This window comes from Podarcis filfolensis, assembly GCF_964270895.1.
Source record: "Podarcis filfolensis genome assembly, chromosome: 7".
Classification (NCBI taxonomy): Eukaryota; Metazoa; Chordata; class Lepidosauria; order Squamata; family Lacertidae; genus Podarcis; species Podarcis filfolensis.
The window spans coordinates 26,983,493-27,002,576 of NC_139603.1; the positions used below are offsets into that span (position 1 = coordinate 26,983,493).

The 19,084-nt window shown below is 43.5% G+C and overlaps 1 protein-coding gene across 6 annotated transcripts in view; it reads right to left on the bottom strand.

Annotated features, from left to right (window-relative positions):
- SLC22A23 (solute carrier family 22 member 23) overlaps positions 1-19,084 on the bottom strand; it is a 109,047-nt gene that overhangs the window by 12,915 nt on the left and 77,048 nt on the right. For 4 of the 6 annotated variants that reach the window (XM_083623859.1, XM_083623858.1, XM_083623862.1 and 1 more), the window contains 5 exons: positions 17,589-17,691; positions 14,563-14,795; positions 11,882-11,914; positions 10,357-10,480; positions 1,442-4,593 (listed from right to left, as the gene is read on the bottom strand). In XM_083623859.1, coding sequence (XP_083479985.1) covers positions 4,236-4,593; positions 10,357-10,480; positions 11,882-11,914; positions 14,563-14,795; positions 17,589-17,691 — 851 coding nt within the window. In that variant the 3' untranslated portion in view covers positions 1,442-4,235. Of the gene's footprint in view, positions 1-1,441; positions 4,594-10,356; positions 10,481-11,881; positions 11,915-14,562; positions 14,796-17,588; positions 17,692-19,084 lie in introns of those variants that run through there. The other 2 variants (XM_083623863.1, XM_083623861.1) reach the window with 1 other exon arrangement.

Below are 19,084 nucleotides of genomic sequence, written 5' to 3' on the forward strand. Positions count from 1 at the left end.
GCTTGCTTGATTTATTTATTTATTCCCCACCCTCCCCGGCCAAGGCTTGTGATGTACACAGTTGTTCCTTTTCATCTCTGCTCAAAACAGGTTTGCAGTAAGTGCAAAACTTACTGGTTGCAGGCTGAATTATTATTATTATTATTATTAATTGAATTTAGTTACTGCCCTATACCTGGAGGTCTCGGGGCGGTTCACAGAACAATGTGCACACTATGGTCAATGGTGCCCCTACAACCTTCCACAAAACATCACCTGCCTCCCTTGTACACTGTTGGAGAGCCTTAAAAAATGAACTGGAAACCAGTGTTTCCTCAAAGATGGGCTTGTCAGACTTCCAACCCGCTGTCAGTGTGCACATGCTTGTTGCATATAGAGGCCTACACAATGAGGACTGTGGGCTAGATGCGAAAACAGAAAGCCAACTCAAATGGCCGACAAGCTTTGATACGCAGCTGACAGGCCTGTTTTAAGGACACAAAGGATATGCGAAGGAGGAGCTAACAACGGGGCAGTCCAGAACCCCTGGTTCCTAAGGATATGTCAACATCACATTATGGTAAGGCTTTAACAACTTGCAACCAGTTTAGGTGGTGAGCTGTGTTCAGCTACATGCTATGGAGATATTGGGGCTTCCAGAAACCTTGGTTGCCTGAGACTTCCAGAACAGAGCACCTGGCAGGGCACAGTGGAGAAGTACTTTTCATAAGTTATACAGGACCGTAGTGCAGCAAATTCAGTAGTGCTCTTTGTTTGGATGGTAAGTTAGTGCTAATCTCGTCTCTTCGTCGAAAGCTGATTTGAATCTGTTAAGCACCGTGAGGTACTGGACGCTATCAAAATAATGTTTAAAGTACCATATTTTTCGCTCTATAAGACGCAGCAGACCACAAGACGCACCTAGTTTTTGGAGGAGGAAAACAAGAAAAAAAAAATATTCTGAATCTCAGAAGCCAGAACAGCAAGAGGGATCGCTGTGCAGTGAAAGCAGCAATCCCTCTTGCTGTTCTGGCTTCTGGGATAACTGCGCAGCCTGCATTTGCTCCATAAGATGCACACATATTTCCCCTTACTTTTTAGGAGGGAAAAATGAGTCTTATAGAGGAAAAAAATACGGTATCTTCAGCAAAAGTACTATTCTGAAGGGAAATGAACATTTGCTTTTGGACCGAGGGAAAACTGTAAAATAAGCTGGAAACAAAATGTGAAGTACTGATTCAAAAAGTGAGATTTCCAACGATATAAGTAAAAGGGGAGAAAAATCGAAAGATTAATTTTTATATAATTCTTTTTTTTAAAAAAAAACACCAAGTGCTCCCATCACCTTACACAGTCCATTAAATATGTTGAGAAACTCCCTCTCTCTTGCTTTTGCTTGTTTGTAAAGTTAAGGAGCATCACATCAGAACAGGAAAGTAGAAAGCGCAGCAGGCGAAAGAAATGAGCACAACAAAGACTTTAATGGCGTTAAAATGCAATGAACTCCACAGGCTGGCATGTGGTCCACATGATTCGTTACACTATTCTAAGACTATATGCACAGAGACGGGGAATTAAAAATCTGTTTTGTACCACAAGGATTGCAAAAGTGCTCGATGTGTTGGCCTGGAACTTTTGCACGTCCATAACCAAATTCTCTCTCTGCCTCTCTCTCAAATGCTTTTCAGGGCCCCACTCTAGTTTAAAAACAATGAAAAATTATTATACTTCATAGATTTTACTGAAATGCTAGGATGTTCCTGATAGGTCGCTTGCTAACAAGCATCATATAAAAGGCATTACACAAATTTGGCACATGAATACTGCACAATTCAAAGAGGCCTTATTTTTTCACTGCGAGGTTGTAATAGTCTCGACATAAAAGAAGAATGGAGAGGAAGAAATGGCCTTTTTGTGGTTGAAGCCAGACAGTTTATTAGAGTGTAAGAAAGAGGGGGCTCGCACTTTTTCAAGTCCCACTCGGGTGAATGCAGTAGTGGCACTTCTGGGGGGAAATTATACACACACATATATATAAACCACTGAACTATTCAGTGCTGTTTTCTTTCCCTCAACGGGGCTTGAGTAAGATTTCCCCGAGTGTCTCATCCTCTGTGTGAAAGTTACCAGCTTTACAACAACGTCATTTTCTTCTTCTCAAGTACATACATTCTTGCCTCTTAGATCAGGCCAATTTTGCCCTCCTAGCAAAAAGCCAGCACTGAAACGCTGCACAACTTGCTATGTGACAAGCCGCTTTGTGGGCTTGGTCGCAGGAACGCAAAAGGCGGCCTGACAAGAGGAAGGAAGAAGAAACACAAGCAAGTTAACAGACAATATATAGAGCAAAGAAGGGTCACGGCAGGGAGGAAAGCACACGAGGGGGAAAAGAGTCTCTTTCCTTCACCCACAAATGCAAGGTGTACATCGAACAAAGTGACAGTCAAATGGATGGATCTACACGTCACCACACATCTGGCTGCTGCACTCATTTAAATGGCTGTACCACTGGGCAATCACAAATGCATGGTCTGAGTGGAAGGGGAGGGAAGGGGATAGTTAACTATAAGCAAAGTAGCTGCAACTCCAGAACATCCTTGCACAAAGCTGGCTCTGCAAGGCTCTTGCGCAACAAACACGGCTTGAGCAGCCAACATCTGTTTGTGTTAAGAACATTTAAATCGTTGCTAGCTTTTGGTGGAAGAGGAAGGAAGAGGGCTGTTGGTGGGTTGCTCTTTTTCTTTCTTTTTTGCTTCGTTGACATCCTGATCCTAAACCCATTTTAAGCAGGAGCAACCTCTGTTGAATTTCAGTGTCTAAATACATTTAGGATCAGGGGACGTCTGTTTTCAGCCAAGTGAACCATATGGGGCCAATGCATTTGTTCATTTGGGGGGGGGGAGGGGAGGAGAAATCCTACAAGAGCACTTGGGATTTTTATTTTGGTGCACTTCAAGTGTCCATTTCCCATAAGCTTTCACGTTGGAAAATGGCAGCCAGCTGATAATATGCAAACCTATTCTTGGAAAAACACTATTACAAATCTCATAAGGAAACCACTCTGGTCTCCATTAAACCTCCAAAGAGCCTGTTTGGTTTATTATTCCCCATCTCCTCTTCCACTAATCTGAAGCATTAATTTATCATATCATTTCATTTACAGCTTATCGCTCATATTAGTCCGTTAAAAATCAGTCTTTGGGGGACAGGGAAGGCTCGCAGCTAAGCCAGTGTTGGGATAGACAGAACTTTCCAGTCTAGCCACTTCTGGACCAAGCATGTTCAAGTCTTAAACCCTTCTGGCCATCTTTTTCCCTTCCCAAATTGGAAATATTCTCATAGAAAAAGCACTACCTTATAGTCCCTAGAACCTTTGTTAGGTCAGAACTACTTTAGGTAAAGCCTTGTTTACCACTGAGTACCAAATTTTGAAATTTCTTGTTGTTGTTCTTATCATTATTATTAATAAACACTTGTAAGAATTCCTTATAAAGAGACACGTTCCTCTTTTAAATCCACATGCCTGATCTCCATTGGAAAAACCGTAGTTTGCTTGTGCAGTGGTTTCTTTTAGGCTTGAAACTGCAACTTTTCAAGTTTAGAAAACAGCTTTTTAAAAAACAGACTACAGCTCACTAACCAAACTCTATTTCTGCTGCCTAGAACGGAGTTGGAATTTTAAGTGAGAGCTTTGTATGCACACTTATACAGTAGGTAAACTGCAAGACGGGGTGGTGGTAGGGAGGACTGGATTATCTGGAGAGACAAAGGAAATTGGTTGAACCTAAAACATCAGTAGTCAAAGAGTTCTTTGTCGCAGCAAGGAGATGCTTCATTCCTCCAACGAAAGCACAGAGACAATAAAAAGCAAAAGGAATCTCATGATTTCTATCTTGGAATGTCTGCTCTTACGGAGAACAACGCGGCTTCATGTTTGTGGTCAACAGAGGAGAAAAGGGAATAAAGTGCTTCATGGCGGGGAAAATCATTAAAATAAATAGAAACATTTCATGGCAGGAAGAAAAGAAAAGTTCCGACAGGCAGTTTTGTCTCCAGCCAGTTGCTTTGCGGATGCATTCCCCTCCCATTACTAGTTCCAAAGCAATTTGCACCCCAGTCAAAAGATTCCTACGAGAAGTGGCTTTAGCAGCAGAGTCCAATTCCCCCATTTATCTGTCCCTTTAATTTGACTGGTCTGTAAACCTCTTGCGGAAAGCACTGCCACACCAAAAGTGCCTTCTCCTCCAGCCGGCCAGCTACATCGCCTTCATCCCGTTGGCCGTGACACTCTCGGTCACTCCATCGTTCACGGCGGCCGAATCATGGAGGCCAGAGTAATCCTTGAGTTCGGAGTTTGTCAGAAGCAGAGGCTGTTCCCCCTTCTTGTGCGGCAGGAGGGGCTGGCGGGTGTAATGTTCGCCGTCTGGAATGTTCTCCGGCAGGTTCTGGTTTTTGCTCTCGGGCAGGAGGAGGATACAGATGATGCAGATGAGGGTGCAGCAGGCAAAGATGACATGGTGGAGGAAGTAGCCTTTCTGGTTGTGGAGCTCCATGATGGGCGCCGTGAGCATGCCAAAGCCTGCGCTGGCCTGGACGAGGCCAAGCCCACCACCCCTGTGGAAATGAGCATGAGATATATATATTTGGGTAACAAAAATCAGTTTGGTTACGGATTTACCAGTTTGCATCATAAACGGATCAGAATTGTATGTGTACTTCCCCGTACGGCGGAGTCGCCTTCGAAACGATTCGCTTCGCTTATGCACCAACTTCTTTTTAATAAGGAAACCCAAAGCAGTTTGCAACAATTAAAACACCGCAATTAAAACACCAACAGCAACAGTTCTATATGTTTCATAGTGCATACTTCTGAAAGGTCTTTAAATGCACCTCAAAAAGCAGAAAGGTCCGACTTTACTGTGCTAGCAAGTTCCACAGGAATGGGTCCCTGGCTGTGTGCCTTCTGCTGCTCCAGACTCCAGAATCACGCTCTCTCTCCTGGAGCATCGTAAAGTAGTTCCTTCCTCCATCCTTTCAATAGAGAAAGGGCAATCCCACTGGCAACTTAATCAAGCTTAAACTGTGTCAAGAAATGGCAATTCGTAGCCCCAAATGATTCAGACATCTGAAGGCAGCCCTGTTTAGGGAAGCTTTTAATGTTTAATAGATTGTTGTATTTTAATATTCTATTGGAAGCCACCCAGAGCGGCTGGGGAAACCCAGCCAGATGGGTGGGGTATAAATTAATTATTATTATTATTATTATTAAAGTTTCCTCTTGGAATAAGGAGGCTCCCCAGCAATCCAACCTTAACATTCTTCGCCTTCAATTCCTAATATAATTATTACTGTGAATGTATTTTGCCCATCTTTAGTAGGTGGGGGGGCACACAATGGGACATAGCTCAGATTTTGGACTAAGCAGCTAGTCTCCTCCTCCTCCTAGGCAGGGCTGTCTTAAGCATATGCAGTGCCAGGGTGCAAAGAACCGCCTGGTGCCCCCCCCAGGTTGCCCAGTCCCAGGCGTGCAGAAGGGCAGAGCTGACTGGCCGCCTCAGCGTCTCGCTGGCCCCTGAACTCACAGCGCAGAGCTGCCTGCAGCAGAAGAGCCTACTGCGGCGCTCCGACTGACAGGTGGGCTTTTCCCCTGCACTCAACGCTCAGCCTGGCGCCCCTGAGAGCCCGGTGCCCGGGTGCCCCGCACCCCTAGTGCTCCTAGGGGTGGGCTATAAAAGCAAGAGGCACCTAAGAATGAAAATGGGTTAGATTTCGATTGGTACTCCTCAAAGTTATCTGTATTTTTGAAGGAAAAAACTAAGAGTTCTGCCAGAGTTAATTTCATGTCAATTATACCCCATCATCTTACTCAGATTTTGCCTGGCCATTTCAATTGTCCCAGATATTTACTACCCTTCAGACCCAGTTGGGGGAAAAAATCCAGAAGGATCAATTTTTATGCCCTTGAAAATCCAAATTCTGCATGCTTTGAGTAAAAATTACCCCACACAACCCAACCCTGGCCATTTAAAAAATAAGCAGAGACAATGAAGTCTTATAATTGTGAAACTAGTGTGGATATGTTGCCTAGTTTAAATTTGCAGCAATTCACCAAACACTGCTTAATAACATCAATGATGGAAAAGGAGGAAACTTATGCTAGGATATAATATACAAAGGGCAACCACTCATAATTGCCCATCTGTTGCTTTCATGAGTGAGAGTCTACTTTCTATCTCCAGATCGCTAAGAAACTTAACTTGTGAAATTCTCTTTTGTCATCACTAGGGAGCAGGCTTTCCTCAGATTTATACAGAGCCACTTAAAAATAATGAGGAACCACACTGATTGAAAAAGACATTTTTTTAGTTACTGTTCTTTATCATTCTCCCTCTCTAAAATTCTGAATATTTCTCTTCCCGTCAGTTAGTCGTTCAGTCAGCCAACAGGGTGCCATCAGATTAAAGAACTCTCAGCTGACCAATTGGATGAATTTTAGTTGATTAATGAAATCTGCACACATTTACAGATGAAGGAATCATACTTTGTTTTCAGATGATACAAATTCCTGTCACGGCAGGCCCCATCCTGCATTCCATTCCATCGCATGTGTGAGAAGGAGGAATGCTATTCTACGATGGGGCCTGCCACCCATGGCTTGGGTAGCTTCACATTTTTAAAAGAATATAGTGCTTAAAATATCTCTCCCCAATTAATCCAAGAGCTGGTACAGCGCTGTATCTTATCTACAAAAAGTGCCCAGTATGAATCACTTCTGTCAGAAATTCATTAGATGGCATCAGGGAAACCACTGTCTCAGGTGCAACACTGGCCATAGGCAATATGGGGACAAACTGCCTTGGCCCAGTATACCCGAAAGAGCGTCTCCACCCCCATCGTTCAGCCCAGACACTGAGGTCCCTTTCTGAGGGCCTTCTGGCAGTTCTCTCACTGCGAGATGTGAGGTTACAGGGAACCAGGCAGAGGGCCTTCTTGGTAGTGGCGCCCGCCCTGTGGAACGCCCTCCCATCAGATGTTGAGGAAGTAAACAACTGTCTGATTTTAGAAGACATCTGAAGGCAGCCCTGTTTAGGGAAGTTTTTAATGTTTGATGTTTTATTGTGTCTTTAGTATTCTGTTGAGAGCCGCCCAGAGTGGCTGGGGAAACCCAGCCGGATGGGTCGGGTATAAATTATTATTATCATTATTATTATTATTATTATGCTCATCTTGACCTTGCAGTACGGTTGTATAGATTAAAAGATAAACTTTGTCAAAAGCTCTGAATATGCTAACAGGTTCTCTCTAAATGCTGTTATTTTTTCCCCAGCTGATTCCTCCGATTAATCAACTAAAAACTGAAGACCTAACAATGAAATACCATCCAATCAGGAGCGGTGGCTGCTTACCAGGATAGTGCAGGGGTGTTGCAGGGTGATGGTAAGGCAGGGCTATGCAAAGCCAACCCAACGCTCCTGCTGGCACACCCAAGCAGGCCCAACCTCACTATTATCTATGCCACCACCTCCTGTTACAGAGATGGCAGCAACACCATTGTTGGGAGAGTGGAGGCATGGCACTGCCTCCGCCTCCCACCAGCCAATCCTGCCAAGAGAAACTTCAGTGCTCAGAAATCAGACCCACAAACATCATACCCACCCTTCTTTTCTGCAAGAAGAGCATTTCAAGCCTACTTCATTTTTCATTTTATTTTTTGCTGTGGGCTCAGACGTCTGACAGAGCCGTAAGACTGCTTAGTCCTGCACGCTTTGCAAATCCCTACGGATATAAAAATTGCATCCAGATTTATTTTACACTATCCTGTTCTTGTCTGTCCTGGTCCCAGTTAGGAGAGTCCAGCCATGAATGGCTATCCAATGCAGATTCAGGGAGCTGCCGTTCCACTGGCATACACAGATGTAAGCACTGTGCTACTGCTAGTACGAAGGACTTGCGTTTAGCAAAGCCTTCATCACAAGCACTCGGTCCCTGCAGTGAGTCCAAATAGCGGCCCCTAGAATGAGCTGCCAATGTAAATCAATTATGTCACTGTTTGATGCAGATGACTGGAGGCCTTTGCATAAATATAGCAGGTTGTGCCAGCACTGAACAGAGCAGGCCTCTTCCATCTTTTCATTCACCATCTGGCTGCGGTGGATGAAGGCTGCGTATGCCTTCGCCTCCCTTGGCCAGCCCCCAGAAGTGATGTACAATGGCACAGTACACATCTGTACATGGCCTGCACCTGCTTCCCAGGACTGGAGTCCTGAGAAACCTCCTCCTCTTTACTTACAAAGGGGTGGGGAGCATTTTAGGGCACACCCCCAATCTCTTGCTAGCTGCCTTGGCTCATTCACATCCTTATCAAATGCTCAGGCTGTGAGTGACACTGCTTAGGTAGCCAAAATACCGCCACCATTTTGCCAACTTGCATCCCTGCTCGTTCACTCTTCCCTAAATTAACCTGTTCTATTAAAAAAACCCTCTCATTCTGTTATGTACTGAGTTGAATAGGATCCAAACTGCAGCAGTCTGATTGGTCCTAGAACAATAGGATCCAAAAGGCAGCAGTCTGATTGGTCCTAGAACAATAGGATTCAGAATGCAGCAGTCTGATTGGTCCTAGAACAATGCAGCAGTATGATTGGTTGGCAGGAACCACCCAATCATGCTCCAGATAGAAGTGAATCCACAACCTGATTGGCTTACAGTAGAATTCCGGAATTAGCCAATCATGTGCAGCCCATTGTGTAAATAATGTATATAAAGCAGATACTTTGAGGGGACTTTCATTCATTCCTCCTCACCACTATGAGCTGAATAAAGAGCATGAAATCACTTTGCAACTCTGAGTATATTTCACTGGCGACGAGGATGGGATCCCGCTGAGCTGACTGCCACACACAGCACCGCAGCACCGCCACCTGCCGCACCGCTGCCTCGCACCGTGTATCCAGGCTTCAGCTCCGGGACACAAGGAACTCAGAATGGCAACCGACAGCAGCTTCTCGCCATTCAACCCAGCATCTGGAGACTGGGAAGCGTACGCCTCCCGTTTTGTAGCAGCAAGAACACACACAGCTGTTTCGTCAACAAGTTTACTGTGGCAGGGTTAGGAGTTTCATTTTGTTAAGTGCCCGAAAGAAGCTTTACAAATGAACTCCTTGGCATAAAGAATTAGAAGTCTTCAATGATGCCTAAAGTACTTGGCAGCATGGGACCAGAGGAACCAACCAAAACTAAGGCATCAGCGTACTAAATGCTGTTATATCAAGGAGCCTCCATTCTGCAGCTCTCAGTGTTGTAGCTTTTGGGAGACAAAACACACTCTGGATGCTTGAATTTGGAGCTGTCCACAACCAGACTTTTGCTTGTGACAAAGAAAGTAGAAGTTCTAATAAATGCTATTGACTGACCTCCATCCTCTACATTTTTTCTTTTTGTTCTTGCTTTATTTGAAAAGACTATGTGTGTTGGTAAGACTTCTATTGATTTCATCTTGAGCTACGACACTCTTAAAAATCCAACTGAGTTGATGCACAAAATTAACCTAAAGGTCAATAATGTATTTTTGTAAGAACAACTTAATTTAATACAGAGGGGGAAAAATCTACTTATTTATTAATATATCACCCTTTTCTTATTAAGAGTTCAAGGTGGCAAGCAACAAAAATGAAACAAAAGCAAGTGAATTAATTTATGTTTTTACTGATGTAGTGCTTTTTTCTCATATTCAGAGCAATTCACAATCTCGACAACCCTTGCAGCGATTTTAGAAGGCTGAACAGTACTATTATTACTGCCCCTGTACAGTCGTACCTTGGAAGTCAAACGGAATCCATTCTGGAAGTCCGTTCGACTTCCAAAATGTTTGGAAACCAAGGTGTGGCTTTTGATTGGCTGCAGGAAGCTCCCTTCCAACTCTCCAATTCTATGATTCCATCAGTGGCTTGCTTTACTAGTGGTCTAGCCAAAAATATACAAATCCACCTTTATTTTATTTCTTGTTATTTTAAAACAGAATCCCAACATGCGTCCAAAGAGTTCAGGGCCCAAGGTCCATTTGCCTTTGCATCCTCATATCAACCCTGGGATAGGAGGGTAGCAACTAGCCCAAATCTTTCCCACTCAGCTGTGCATCCTGAAATATTTTTCTTTAAAGCTCTTTTTGTCCCATGCGGCAGTACTGATGGAACCTTCCCTGCAAAAGCTACCATGTACTGCTAATTGGGGAGGGTTTAATGTATCATTTAATGGAGTTGGTTCCAAAGTGCCCACCCCCAAAAACTACCCAAAAAAGGTACCAGTGGACTGCCTTGTGCAAAAACAAGAGACCTCAGAACGTCTCCTCAAGCCTGAGTGAGCTTTTCATGGCCCTACCTGATAACTGTTGGTGTGATTTCTGCACAGAAGAAAACGCTGAGACTTCCTACTGCGTGTGATGAAAACATACCGACGATGGAAAACGCTGTAGAGAATTTGTCCTTTACAGTGTCGCTCATACCTACGAGACACAAAAAAAAGCTTAATCTCCATCCCATTCATGATCAATAGGTAGTAGCCTTTTAAAGCTGCTCCCCTCCACCAAACGCTATTATTATGTCCAAATAAAACCAGCCATTTAGTTACAGTATTAGTTTTGGTTATAGCTCTCCCATCACTGGCTGGTCTCAGGGCAGTTTACAAAAGTATGTCAATTTAAGACAGATACGGTTCTAGCCTATGCTAGTCCTGCTCAAAGCAAGCTTACTGAAGTTAAGGAATATTACTTAGTTTCATTAGTTTCCGTAAGTCTGTTCTGAGTAGGACAAGCACTGGAGGCGACCCATGCAAATTCCAACAAAATCACTGTATAAAAACACAAAACTAACCAATGGCAAAACGAAACAGCAGCACAGAACAACAATGCAGGAGACAGTAATGCAGAGAACAGGTTCAACTATTATACTAGTGGTTCCCTATGTGAACCTTTTCACCATTTCACATAAGTAAACTGTAGCCATTCATTCCTATTGAGAAGGGTAAAGTGCCACGTTTTTGGACACTCTTGAAGGGAAGGCAAAACCTTGCCTCCCACTGGATGACCTAGCCCTCCCCAGGGATGGAGAACGGCAGGAGAAATGTTTTCCTTGGTGTAGCTTTGTTTATATTATATTCAATTTTCCTTAGCCAACTGAAGCACAGCCATAATTACAGATGCATCAACCAGTCTAATGTGTGGCTCAGAACTTGGCTATGCACCAGACTTTCCCAATGTTCCAATGCAGTTCTCAACTTATAAAATGTATCTAAATGATTTAAACATGCATATTTTGAGAGAAAACATGCCTAATACTAAATATTTATATATGAATGTAATTTCAGGGCCATTTTTAACAGGTTTTTGTCTTTTTGCTTTTTGCAAATTAATGTAAAATGGACTTATGGGTGAACACAGACTGGAAATAGACCGATTCATTCCTATCCACCACTTAAGACCCGTGTAAGAATACTACTGGCCTATATAGAAGCATGTGGAAGGCTGCTTCACATAACCATGTCCATTGCTTGATATTTGCAGGATCGACTGGGGCATGTGTGAAAATCTGCTATCATAGATTTAAAAAAACATCCAAGACACATTTCTTTTGCATTTTCTTCTGTAACCTCAAAACATACTATTTTTCAATGAATGAATTTTACATTATTTCCTAACAGTTTCAATTGTCAGTGTTAGTGAGGTGCCTCCAGTTCTCTAAATGTGGGATTGCTTGCTTCAGACACTCAGCTGGGCGGGGGGGGGGGGGGAGGAAAGAAGTGTGTGAGCCTGAGGTGCAGATGAATTGTGGTTGGGAGGGAAGTAATGTCAGAATATCGTGGCTCAACAAAAATAAATCACATTCGAAAATGGACTTGAAAACTATACCTGAGTCTGGAAGTTGACTGTATTTTCCTATCACTGGATTCAGAAGCACAAACGTATTAAAATAGGAGAGAGAAAAAGAAACGGACCATCAAGATTATGCATAGAAAAACATGACAATTAAATGCCAGTTATTTAAAAAGTAAAAAGCAAATCACACCATAAAATAGCCCTTTTCCCCACCCAACATGACATGCAATTTTCTGTCCGATTCCCAATGGAAAGATTGAATTCTAATGAGAGATAACAACAATGGAAGGCACGCTATTGAAGCTTTCTAGGCCTGAAATTAGTGCAGAAACCAAACAAAGGCCTTTATGTTGATAATGAAGGGAGAATTTTAAAGAGAGTCAAAATTAGCTGTAATTCTCAGAGGGGGTTCCTTAGAAAGCAAAACCCTGAATCTTGCCCCCTCCCACTAAGTTGTCTGTGCCAAAGCTCAACCATGAGTGAACAGATTGAAACACTATTCATAAGCTATTTAAGTGTGTACGCACATCCAATATGAACAATGAATGGAACTTTAATTTTTGCATAAGCCTGGCACCCAGGAACTCTGAAAACTTTTACATAACAGAATTTCAAAAGTTCCCACTTGGAAGTCGTACTGTAAATCTCAGGATTCGAAACTTTGTGATGATCATAAACTGAGATCCTCCTCTCCGTGCCTTTCCCTCCATTTTCGGCATGTTTGAGCAATTTCCATACGAACTGTTAATGTACACAATGAGCAGATAAAAGACTTGGAAGCAGGGGTGGGGAATCTCTGGGGCTCCAGGTGTTGCTGAACGATGATCTCTGACCATTGGCCGGGCCAGAGGGGATGCTGGGAGCAGAGTCCAACAACACATGGAGGGCCACAGGGTCCCCATCGCTGCTTTTAGCTTTTAGATGTCTTTTAGCCTGTATGTGTACTGCATAAGCTAATCATGTAAAGAGCTGTGCTTAAGAAAATGCATTTGACACACTATAGGAAGCTCCATGAGACATGCAGTCATTTGGGAAGACCTGCCTCATCCACAAGTATCATGCGATCAGATTTCTCTTGAACTGCTGCCAAAGGGAACTTCCATAGGCACAGTTGATGCACTTTTAGCATCTGAAAGGGAGAGAGTGTTAGGCTAAAGGTAGGGAACATAGGAAAAGGAGTCTGGTAGTAGTTTGCTCCCAGTGGTGCTTTTTGTACTCTGGGAAGAGAAATTGCCTCTGGATCCAATCCTTATGGGTGGCATTCAAATGGCCCAGGGGTGTTCTCCTTTCCTATAGTTGGTTGATGCAACCTACTCCGGCAGCAGCAGAATCCTCAGGACTTGGGAGAGCTCTACTTGCAGTGCTGGAAAAAAGGCACACCAGCCAACCTTCTCTTCTTTGTGCAACCCTTAGAACTTTTAAGTTTAAAGAACTGGACTCCTTTTCCTACACTGACTCTGCCTAGTCTAGAGTGTACAGACCTTTGTAGAAACAAAGGTCAATTTTGTGGTTCATGTTTAACCACAATACACGTTCCATAGAATCACAGAATGCAAGAATCTTTTGCCTAACCTGGGGCTTGAACTTATGACCCTTAGATTAAGAGTCTCAACTGACTGAGCTATCCCAGCTTCTTATGACTATGTTTGAATGTGAATGAGCAGGTGCTGGCGCATGCTGCTGCAAAGTCCTCACTCTGCCGCTCCCTGCACCAGAAGCAACAAAACATTCAAATTCAGGCTTGCAGTTCATTCCCCCTAAAGAAACAATGAGTGGAAAGTCAAGAGCACTATTTCAGATCACATGGCAAACGAAGGGTTTTGTTTGTTGGTTCCAACATGCTGAGGAGCAAGAGTGCAGCCAAGTGGGGGCGTCTATGCACCGTGCACTAGTATGGCATTCATTTGTATTAAACCATTGTAAACATTAACTATGGCTTTAATTTGATATGTGAATACAGTCAAACTGTGCAGTTCAAATGTAGAGAGCGATGGCCTTGAATCAAAGGAGAAAGGTTCTAGGATGCTTGCACTGAAGTTAATCAATACCAATAATTTATTGGATTGCCAGATAGTAATTTGCTTTTAAAAAAGAAACCACTCAAACAAACCTGATGAACTCTGAGCTTTGTCAATATGAATGTATTTGCAATAGGAAGCAAGCAAAGAAAATGGAACAATGTAAAGGCCCTTGCTATAGCCATTAGTTTTATTGGAACAAGGATGAGTCAATACGATATCTGCACCTCAAGGTGCTGGATTTTCTAGTGCCAGTTACCGCATGACACTTTTTCATCACACAGACAGTTTCTTCAGCAATACTGGATGCTCAGAGTTCCAGGGCTGAGTAAACGCTCCATGAAATAGGTGAGAATCACATGGCAAATCAGTGCCAATTAAAATGGAGAGGATGACAATCAGCAGCAATGAAAAAGCTGGAATGTGGACAAACCAACCCTAAGGGGGGAAAAGGAACAAAGGGCCAACATGTATTTTTGTTTTCATTGTTCCCTGTTTAGGACTTCACTCTCTCCAAATCAGATTGGCACAGCTAGTTTTTTTGGGTTTTTTTAATACTTCCCTACAAGTGAATTCCCCACCTACAGCTGAGAATAGCAGCAGGCTTGAAACCTTGTACAAATCAGAAACACAGTGCTTTGCAAAGCGAACCCAAGGCACGTAGAAGGGAGACGGTAGTTGGATGCCTGCACTCACAGTTGAGAAGACCTAGTTGTAAAAGTGAAGCCAGAGCAGTGAGGATCATGAAGAGCAGCAATCCCCCTCTTCGCCCAAGGAATCCGACCACAGGGCACATGGCTAGGCAGGATGCCAGCGTTATCCCTGCCATGGTATAGTAGTCCGCATAGAAATTGTTGGTGAGTGACATCTTATCTTCGTGACCCATCATACTCTTTGCAAAGCAGTGGTGTATCCCATAGCCAGTCAGCCTTTGGGAGACAAAACACAAGGATGAACAGAAGAGTTTGGATTTGGATTTGATATCCCGCTTTATCACTACCCGAAGGAGTCTCAAAGCGGCTAACATTCTCCTTTCCCTTCCGCCCCCACAACAAACACTCTGTTAGGTGAGTGGGGCTGAGAGACTTCAGAGAAGTGTGACTAGCCCAAGGTCACCCAGCAGCTGCATGTGGAGGAGCGGGGAATCGAACCCGGTTCACCAGATTACGAGTCTACCGCTCTTAGATAATGACATACAACCCAAAGCTGGAATGCAGGGAGGGGGAAAGGTTAGTCCCAAATGCTTTGCTCTTACAAAAAGTAGAGGGAGAAAATCTGAATTCCACATCAATTTATTTTATTGTTAGGGATGCGGGTGGCGCTGTGGTCTAAACCACAGAGCCTAGGGCTTGCTGATCGGAAGGTCGGCTGTTCGAATCCCTGTGACAGGGTGAGCTCCCTGCTCCTTCCCACCTAGCAGTTCAAAAGCACATCAAGTGCAAGTAGATAAATAGGTACCACTCTGGCGGGAACGTAAATGGCGTTTCCTTGCGCTGCTCTGGTTTGCCAGAAGTGGCTTAGTCATGCCGGCCACATGACCCAGAAGCTGTCTGTGGACAAATGCTGTCTCCCTCAGCCTATAGAGCGAGATGAGCATGCAACCCCAGAGTTGTCCGCGACTGGACCTAACGGTCGGGGTACCTTTACCTTTACCTTATTTTATTGTTACATTTATCAGTCATCTGATAAACATGGTTCTTCCTCCCATTTGCTCTAGATGCCAGCGTCAGATTTTAGGAAGAGTCTATATAAAGAATCAGGAACCTATGACCTTTCACAAGTTGTTATCATTATTCCTTATGATTGGCCATGCTGGCTGGGGCTGTTGGGAGTGGAGTCTAGCATCATCTGAAGGGCAATAGGTTCCCATCTCTGGTCTACACATTACTGTGGCAAACCACGTCCAAGCAGTTACCGTCAGGGCTCTGCCATAACATCTAGCGTGACTTGCCCTGGGGATTTTCTGTATTGCATGGAGAGATTCCACGCCAGTAACAGATCCCCGAAAGAGTATTCGCTGCCACTGAATAAACTTTCCCTGCAACTTCAAAGATCCATGTGATGAGTGTGGAGTGTGGAGAGGAAAACCACTGGGTCAGAGTAGCTTGCCACAGCTAGGCAAACGTGGACACTGCCTTGAAGAGTCGCTTATACATTACACAGAAACTGTTTTGCTACTGTGGCTCAGGTTCCATACATATGGTTAGGGCAGCTGCAATATCAACTAGCAACCACTGATGAGAGAGCTAGGGTGATATCACCTTTTGTGTTCTATACAACATCAAATGTACCATTGGTACTAGGTTAAATATTAATCAGGGCTGTGAAATGTTATGCTTCACAATTATGTGACCTGTACATGGTATACAAATTTATTTTATACATAATTGCTTGATTTTGCACAGCTTATCCAGTCTTACTAGTTTGGTGCAAAGGACAAGGAACTATGTAAGATACTGAAGCCATGTCCTCTGAAAACAAGAAATCCTAGACCTGTTCTTCAGCAATATTTCACTGGACATTGACTATATCACCGTGAAGCCAGTCTTCAACGAAATAGGGGAAGGCACCCGCATTTAAAAAAGCAAGCAGAGACTCAACACACAGTGTCCAATACAGTTCATTTTCTGCACTTCCATGAGACTGCAGAATACATACAACCCTGAGTGTAAGCCAGGGCTGGCCCTACCATGAGGCAGAGTGGGACAGCTGTCTCAGGTGGCAAATCCTGAGTGGTGGAAAGTGGCTAGAAAGGTGTACCACGTGGTCTGCCCTGCAGCCCCTAAGCTAGTTTACTGCTGTAGCATGGGAATTTTAATTTTTAATTCCAGAGGAGATGAGAGATTTCTCTGCTTTATTTCAAAATGTTTTGCTCCAGTTGCAGGTGACAAAGACTTCTGGCAAACTTGAATGCTTTTAGTCATGGTGAACATTTCCCACAGATGTCTTCACTCTTAACAAGAAGATCTGGATGTTTTGTACTCCCTCCCTCTGCCCGCTTGAGACATCCATTGATTTTTTGTATCATGCGCTGTTCACCTTAACAGCACTGCATGTACGGTGTTTTTCACACACTAAAAATTGCTTTGTGATACTTGCTAACAAATAACACAAACCGCCAGAAAATGCACTGGAAAAGGTCCCAGTGTGAATCTGCCATAACACCCCTCCTGTTGCCTCTCCACCACGAAGCAGTATTGGAAGCATGTAACCTGGAGACAGTGGAAGGGTGGATTAAACCCTCCCGCAAAGCTGCTTTCCCCCAGTTAGGGTTGTATTCCAGTGTTCCCACCACAAACATGGAACGGTGGGAGAAAGCAGTTGGTGGAGAGGGAGTTGGAAAGCAAAAACAGAAGGCAGGGAAAGGGCTTCTTCTGAATGGTTGCAAAACATCCCATTCCAGTGGCGACAACTGCAGGTGTTAACATTCAGTTCTTTTTTGAGTCTGATCCAAGGGCAAACTAACCACTTGGGAGAATGAAGAGCAACCATATTTTCACTTCCAGAGCTCAAATCCAAGACAGTAGGAGATACCCATTTTTAGCCATACTCCAAGAAGATTCATAGAAATGAGTAAGTCCATTGATTTCAATAGGACTACTCTAAGTTGGAGATCACCCACTGGGTTTGTGTGCTAAAAGGCAAAGCATTCTCCACCTTCTCCTCATTGCCCCATGGGCACCAATACGTTATACACTGTACAGGAATATGGTTGCACTTACGAATTAACACACAGCACAACGATGTTTTTCCACAGGTTCCTGGTTCCCACCACTTTAACAATGCAGACCTTCTTCGGCCTCCTGCCAAGTTCTCTCTCCAATTCTGAAACAAAAGTAACAATTTACTTTTTCAGGGGGAAAATAATCATTAATTTTGAAATGAGGCAGAGCAACCCAGCAATATGGATTCTTCATCACTTCCTTCCAAGTTCCATAATACGGTGAACTCTATTCGAGTTCTTATAGACCTCTCAGGTCTGGCGATTGTGCAATATAAAGAAGAGTTTGGTATGTCTCCTTTAATCTTGATCCGATGACTGCACTCTTAGTTAATTGTACCCCCCATGTCCTCATAGCTACAGTCTCACAGAACTTGAGGATTAGATGCTCTCTCTCTCATTATATTTTGCACAGGCATGTAGGCATGTATAAGAATTGGAAATAAGTGAGGAATTAAGAACTAGAGTATGCTTGTAAATACCCAGTTGCCTTGTTGAACGTTTAGAATTGCCTCCAGGAGACAATTTTGTATCCTCCCCTGACTTTAAGGGCTTCTGTACGAGAGAGAAGGTAGACAAGTGTTTTGTTTTGGTTGTTCAGGCTGTCAACTTTCTACCTGCAAGCCTCTTCTCTGCCTGACTCAAGCTTCAGTTGACTCCCAACAGTGCTCTGTCTGGTCTTTTACTCTGCTGGCTATTGTGTCTGACCACCAATATGTGGACAGCTTGCAGGATCCCCTTTTAAGGGTCTTTACCCAAATACCCAAAGACTAGTATGGACTTTTGAGCAACGCTCAGTACTCCAACCATATTAGTCCTTTCTAAAGGCCCCTGATCAGTGCAACTATATCAGTGACATTCACTTTCAGCACTGCTAACTGCCAGAGGTGTTTCCTTCCCTAGTAACTGTAACCAAGGTTTTTTTTGCCAGGCCCACCTACGTTGTAACCTTCACAAGAGGCCTGACCAGATGCAGTTTCATCTTTTGCTGGATAATCATTTTGAACTAGAAAACAAGAAGGGGAGGTATGAGGAAGTCAAAGAAATATGTTATTGAAAAATTGATATCGAAATTGATTTGTTTTTAGTATTTTTCTTTTTCTTTTTCTTTTTTGTTTGTATAAAATTGAAAAATTGAATAAATATTTATATAAAAAAAACAGAATGCAGCAGTCGGATTGGTCCTAGAACAATAGGATCCAAAATGCAGCAGTCTGATTGGTCCTAGAACAATAGGATTCAGAATGCAGCAGTCTGATTGGTCCTAGAACAATAGGACCCAGAATACAGCAGTCTGATTGGTCCACAGGAGCCACCCAATCCAGCTCCAGCTGGAAGTGAATCAGCAACCTGATTGGCCTACAGGAGAATCCTGCAATTAGCCAATCACGTGAGGCCGATTGTGTAAATAATGTATATAAAACAGACATTCTGGGGGAACTTCCATTCCTCCTCACCACTATGAGCTGAATAAAGAGCATGAAATCAAAAAAACAA